General features: G+C 34.2%; 1 protein-coding gene across 1 annotated transcript in view; it reads right to left on the bottom strand.

Moving 5' to 3' along the window:
- Window positions 1–1253: 1253 nt before the first annotated feature.
- The window catches only part of LOC126239043 (protein sax-3-like), a 112160-nt gene continuing 105896 nt past the window's right edge, over window positions 1254–7517 (bottom strand). Inside the window, exon 15 of the mRNA XM_049947869.1 lies at window positions 1254–6319. Within this exon, the coding sequence (XP_049803826.1) occupies window positions 5915–6319 (405 nt within the window). The 3' untranslated portion in view covers window positions 1254–5914. The remainder of the gene's footprint in view (window positions 6320–7517) is intronic.

Below are 7517 nucleotides of genomic sequence, written 5' to 3'. Positions count from 1 at the left end.
ATCCTCTACATCCTTACATTTGTCCTCTAGCCATCCCTGCTTAGCCATTTTGCACTTCCTGTCGATCTCATTTTTGAGACGTTTGTATTCCCTTTTGCCTGCTTCATTTACTGTGTTTTTATATTTTCTCCTTTCATCAATTAAATTCAATATTTCTTCTGTTACCCAAGGATTTCTACTAGCCTTCGTCTTTTTACCTACTTGATCCTCTGCTGCCTTCACTACTTCATCCCTCAGAGCTACCCATTCTTCTTCTACTGTATTTCTTTCCCCCATTCCTGTCAATTGTTCCCTTATGCTCTCCCTGAGACATTGTACAACCTCTGGTTCTTTCAGTTTATCCAGGTCCCAAAATAAATGTTCTATTTAAGGATTGCAAGCCATTGTATATTTACTTTTCGAAATGCCCTCGTAAATATTAAATTATCATGGAAAAATTCAAAAATGAAACTGCCAACACACACACATTAAACTATATAATTTGATCCTGGATAGGAACTCATAAAATGTCACAAAATTGCTTACTTCCCTGTTGCTCAGTTGGCAGCTGCTGCCAGACTTATCAGTTGTATTTGTGGAACAGGATGGATGGATGAAGGAATGAATGAATCCCATGTACTTAAATCATTCTGCAATCTCTCTCTTTCTTTGTTCTGTCACCCCCTTACAGTCTATCCCTCCACATCAATGAGTGCTACTATCAATTTCCCATACCAGTACTGAGCTGAGCTGCCACGTTCATAACCCATCCTGTGTGCTTGCTGCCTGCCCATTCCAGCCATCAACCACCTTTTCCTCTTCCTCCCCACCTCATTTCTCCCCTCTCACAATCTACCTGAGTCAGCATTTCATTCCAGGTGAACTGCAATGCTGGTACAAAGTAGTTGGCTGGTACAATCCAGTCGCAGGGAGATGTATGTGTAATGTGTATGTGTTTTCTGTACAGTTTAGCTCTGAAGAATAGTATTGTTCAAATATTTAGCAACTTGTTCATGTGCCTTTCAACCACTGAATGCCACAGCTATATGATGGGTGTTACCTTTAACTTTTCTTTTGTTCATGCTTTTATCATTTTATAATAAATTATATGTAAAAGAGACTAGTCCAATAAATAATAAAGAAATATTATCCACTTGTTACGCTGCCAGATGTGATTCTTTTGATCATCTGCGAAGTACATCCAAATGCTGCTACATGTGGGACACAGGACAAGGATAAAAAGAAAATACAGTTCACAGTATTGAAGAATGGAGTTGAGTTTACAGTATTCACACATATATTTCATCTTTATGTACACAAACATAGATTTTCTTTTACATAGTAATGTGGTAACTGTGTAAAGGTAATTTAAAAACAATTATTACACATATACTCAAATTTTTTGGGGTGTTATGGCACTAAGTTGCAGTTACATGTGTTCTAAATCTGAACAATCGTTTTTATGGCTTATCCAGATACTGTACGTTTTTGTTCTCTTGTCTTGATATGTTGCTTTATATGCTTTTATGAGCACTAATAATTGCTAACAAACCAAACATGACCACATTATTTCCATTTACTTTTCATGTAAATTTAATGAGTTCTCCGAACAACTTAGTTGTTATAATTACTGTAATACTTCATTAGGAAGGCAGTATGCTACATTTATACATAGTAGTTCAGTCTTTCAGAGTGTGTTCACTGCCAGTAACATGAATATTTGCATTTCAGGATGTAATAGTATTAGATAACAAAATAAACTGTTTTCCTATTGTAAATATGGAAAATAAAAAAGAAACAAAGCAAAAGCATTCTATACAAATTATATGTTATTAACAAAAACTATTACTATTGTCATTATTTATGTTGTCAACAGCATCTTCCATTTTTTTTTGTTTAAATTGGTTTTCATGTAGATTACTGATTGATTTGAGCACCTTACTTTTCCTAATTGTTTTTCTAATTTGCAGCATAACAAAAACTGGCACATACATGGGTCTAATCATTTATTAGTGGCCAACAGGATATGGAATAAATTATATACTGATATTTATGGATAAATCATATGACCATAAGAATGCAAAATTTCAGTTTAAATAGGTGTATGAGTAACTGAATTGTTCTACTCTGAATTCCCCATTTATGTCTTACATTTAACACAACAGCTGTGAAATGGATTTAACATTTAGTAGGATGTGTGACAGTTCTTGTAAGGGAAGTGTGTGTAATATAGAAAAATGGACAACAAAACTGACAATTTCTTTTACTAATACTACGTTGTTGAACCATAGGCTAAATATGAGAGAAAGTAACAAAAATTTGTTTCTCTTGCAACTACAGGAAAGAACAGATTCTGACAGATTTATTGATTCTGTGACAGCCTTCGTTGTTTGCTTGCATCATTCTTTAATTTTTATGATCTTGAACTTGAAGAAATTCCTCTTATATTCTCATGAGCTAAATAGCAGGGGTTTGATCCTGTAAAATATTCCTTTCAAGAATACTCATGACACAGACTCAAAACACAATAAAATTCCTATTTCTGTAGGACAGCATTTTATTTTTAGACAACAAATGTAATCAGTAACTATGTTATATTCTTAATTACAGCTCTGGGGGTCTGCACTAAGTACATATGCTTTCTGTTGTGACTTCTATTGGTGGCAAACAATAAAAAAATGAAAGAAAAAAACATTAATAATAATGGAAGAGCATGCTAGTAAGTTAACTGCAACCTTGTTTATGGCTCTGTAACAGCACACAACAGGATTTTGAGGATAAAAAAAAAATCAAATTAAAAAAATGGAATAAATTAAAATCTTTCATAAAATTTTGGTTCACTTATGTTTGGCACACTGCTAGATGGTTATAAGCATATATACACTACTGTTGTGACAGCAAAATTAAGAGTACTTATTGTAGTGTACAGTGTTAAATGGCGAGAAAGGATGTGAAAGTGGCGACATTGATTGTGTTAACAGCTGTATGTTGTTACTGTACTTGCACAACTAATCAGATACAGTATTTGTCCAATTCTGACTTTAACTTGCTGACCACTGACTTACACAACTGTACATGTATGGCAAATACTAAATACAAAGCTCTTTGTAAAATAATGATATGCGATTCTTATGATAGCTGCACTGACACCAAAAGTAAAAAGTCAAAGATTGGTAACCACAGAGCAGTGGTGGTCACTGAACCATTACAGATATGACAGTCTGTTGCATGTATAGGTGTAATGTGAATTGTCGAAGAGTTGCAGTTTAACTTCAAGTATTTAAGTAGCTCTGAATGGATGAAGCTGTACAAAATATTACAATGAATTATGGAAATGAACAACTAGTGTTCTAGTAATATTGTATCAGGAAAGTTATGAGAATGCAGAGACAGTTCAAAAGAGACAACAGAGCAATGAATCTATTTGCCAAAAAATGCGATGTGTGAAATATTCATCTAAATCCATTGTTATGTTGTGATGGATGTTGTTTCAGAAAAACGAAAAATGCTATTTGTATTATATGCAATAACAGTTTTACCTGAAATAGTGTACACAAAGCATTATGTAATCTGGATGTTTAGATGTTGTGTCATGTTGCATTATTGTTCAGAGCTATTCGTATGCTTCTCCTGTTATACTGCAAATAACTAAGAGCTTAGGCACCTATTTGATTTCAGCATAAGTTTTGCTTTGTAAATTATAGAGTGCAGCAATCATTTGTCCCTTTTTTTGCAGGTTTTATTTGGAAAATCCAGATTTCAGCTAGTGCCTACCCATTAACAATGAACTATTTTCTAGTCTTGATGCATGTCAGTTCCCTGTTGTTTGGGCGTCAGTACTGAGTATTCACAGAAATGTGACTGACGCCTGAACAACAGGGAACTGCCTTGCATCAAGAATAGAAAATAGTGCATTGATAATGGCTAGACACTAGCCAAAATCTTGATTTGCCAAATATAACCTGGAGAGAGAGAGAGAGAGAGAGAGAGAGAGAGAGAGAGAGAGAAAAGGGGGCGACTGATTGCTGCATTCTATAATTTATAAATCATATCACTGTCACTGGTTGCACTCACTTTCCTAATGGTAGGTTACGTGATTTGTTTTGCTGCTTTAGTCTGACCAAAAAGCTCAGAATCAGAGGTTTCTTTACCTAGATGAAGAGGAAAGGTTTGTAGGAAATAAGGGCTAGTACCCGAACGAAGGAACTTTTGGTTTCAAATTCTAGCATTTGAATAATTTTTTGTCTCTGTTAGCTGCACACAGTGTGCTAAAAATACCTTTATCTTAGTTCATTAAAGTTTCATTTGAGGATCCTTTCCTTCATGAAAACAACCGATGGGTAGAGGCAACATCAAAGAAACTTATTTCTATCATTTATGTTTTATCTTTCAAGTTGTTAGACCAATGTGTACACCTTTTACTACGCTGTATCGCTCTATCACATATTAATGATAATTAATTATAGATGCTGTTTCTAATATCTGTTTTAACTATGTTGCTGTGTACCTGATATGTTCCACATTCCTTAATGTTCTCCTTCGTGATGCAATCTATGGGACATGACAGTTGAATAAATAGCTTGCCCCAGAAGATAATTTGGAGATTTACTCGACACTAGTTATGGCAGAAGATGAAGATTTTCACAAGCAGCTGGAAGTAAGTGGTCACAGTTTAATTAAATCTTTCGGTTTTCAAAACTTTTTCTGATCAGACATTGGTAATGTACAACTGACAGTCCATTTTTCTTAACCTGCTGGGTAATTCCGTATAAGTCTCTCAAGCCTAATCCTTGAATATCACAATTGTAAACTCTTCATTTCTCAACAACTAAATATGCATCTTTTTTTAATGTTTTGTGTGTGTGTGTCTGTGTGTGTGTGTGTGTGTGTGTGTGTGTGTGTGTGTGTGTGTAGTATTCTTTTTTATTTTTTCTACAGGGATTTGTGATCTGAAGGATAATGTATGCTAGGGACGTCATTTCAAATGAAATTTTCTAACTAAATATTATTTGCCACAAATAGGTCTGCTTGAAAATTGTACTAACACTGAGTTACTGATTAGCATGCAACTCTGTCAAGAAACATCTCAGTATTCAGTAAAGAAATGCAGTTATTAGATATATTCTCATTTGTCCTTTATTTATGCTGCCTGCCTGCCAGTCTTCACAATAACTTTTATAACACATAAGACCTCACTAAAGTCATGAATTCTGTCTTCACATTTTTACATACAAGGTAAAAAAATGTTAGTGTGACCTTCAAGCTGAAAATGCATTCATTTATGATGTATACACTTATCTACATTCAAAAATTTTTGATCCTGATAGTGACATTGTCCATTTATTTATTACTGTTACCAATTCACAACATGTAAGCTGGAATAAGAAGCAATGAAGGAAATAAATCTCTTGTAGCATACATATAGTCCATGAGTATAAAAAGGGTAACAACATCAATAATAACACATTTATCACAGTTAGACAATTGTAGAAGTGCTATGGCTGAAAGAATTTGATGTTGTCATGATATTTGACTTGAAACATAATGGAGAGGAACAGACATTAGGTTGAGTCAGTTCATAAAGAGAGCAGTATTAATATTTTCTTGCTTAGTTCAGTTCTCTAAAAGTTCAACAGATCATGACATTTACAGTACATATAGTTGTCTTAATACTTTCAATACCAGATACAGCTTGTTCTCTCTCAGCATCATCATAGTATTTTGAATTATACAATGGTAAGGATTCAATGGTAAAAATAAATTTATTAACTGGGAGTATGTACAGATCTCATAAAAAGTCAGGTTTCTTCTTATCAAATGATGTACACCTCATTTAAATGGAAAACTATACATTGTCCTTTTAAATGGTTATCAGTCACTGAGCTGACATAGTTTGAACATGCTTTACAAAACAGATACAGTATGACATAGTAGTTTATGTGCCATGACTGTTGTGATTTCCTGGTTCACTTTGAGATGACTGGTGATACACTGATTGATACTGTCCATGCCTAGTGACTGGTGCATAGGCAGGATAAGGCACCGCAAAGCTGGACAGACTGTGAGCATTATAATTATTTGTTGCATGTGGCAAGTCTTTAATTATTTGTGACCCTTTGTATGGGTCTGTGTTGGGCACTGAAGTTAATAACAACATTGGCTTCACCCCACACGTTGTGTGTCCTTTCCATGATGGCTGCATCTGGTTGCTATTGTTTGTTTGTTGTGAAGGAGGTGTGATGACATCTGGAGGTGGTTCAGAAAAGCACTGACTTTCCCTTAGACCATTGCTCTGAGCTTGATTAGCATATTCTTGATGCTCAGGTCTTGGAATGGACTTCTAAAATTTAAAGAAATAAATTTACTGAATATATGAATAACTGGTGATACAAAAAACTGAATTTTCCTGAGTATTTGAAACTATGCTGGTAATATCACTGAATTACATATTCATACTCTGTCAAATACATTAGAAGTAGTTATGCATACAAATTAAGAAAAATTAAATGTTATTAAGAGTGCAATAGTATGATACATATATACAAAATCATCATTATCATCATCAGTAACAATAACAACACTAATAATGACCACATAGTACCATATTAAAACAAACATAGAAATTTTAAGGGCAAAATAAAACAAATGCAAAGGACTTCATAAGACACTGTATGAAGTGGAGAGCCATCCAGATTCGTGACTGCTCAAATACCAGCCACAACTCACAGAGACTGGTTGGAACTGCGACCAAGCTGCATATATTTCAGTCAGTAGTGTCCATGATGCACTCAATGTCTCACAAAAACAAATGCATAACACTTGGTATTAAAAAGTCCTTCCAAACCCTTAAGTATCTCAGTTTAATGAAAAAGAGTCATAATGAGCCAGAGTTTTTAAATTCATAGCTGCAAAAAGATTTATAGGAAGGTGCTGACTGCTGCAAAAAAGTAATTTAATGACAAAATAATATACAATGTAGAGAATAAAAGCAAAACAGTCTGGGTGTCACCAAAAAGGAAATGGTGAGAGAGACAAACAAAGGCATAATAACATACTGATCAAGGAGGGGGATGAAGTAATAAATGACCCACAGCACCTAGCAAACTATATGAATGAGTATATAATAATGCTTATAATAAATGAATCCTCCACATCAGAAAATTTCTAGAGAATTTGTACCTCTGCTGTCACTATCTTCAAAAATAGTAGAATAAATTGTGAAAGACAGCTTATTGAATTATTTAAATAAATACAACCTTTTAAGTGAAGTTGCAGTTTGGTTTCCAAAGTAGCAGAAATATGGAATCAGTCATAGTAGAATTCACAAAAGTGGTACTTAATGTTCTTGATAAAGATGAGTGTTTTAGAGGCATATCTCTAGATCTTTCTAAGATTATATTAAATAAGCTAGAAGCAGTAGGAACAAGAGGGGTACCTAATGACCAGTTCCGGTAATACCTAGCAGATAGGGTACAAAGAGTAGAAATAACACATACCTCAAATAAGTCTAAACTTTTAGTAAACCACTTATCAGAACC

Source organism: Schistocerca nitens, chromosome 1, assembly GCF_023898315.1.
Source record: "Schistocerca nitens isolate TAMUIC-IGC-003100 chromosome 1, iqSchNite1.1, whole genome shotgun sequence".
Lineage (NCBI taxonomy): Eukaryota > Metazoa > Arthropoda > Insecta > Orthoptera > Acrididae > Schistocerca > Schistocerca nitens.
The sequence above is the reverse complement of the archived record's forward strand: the minus strand, read 5'-3'. Positions and strand labels throughout refer to the sequence as shown.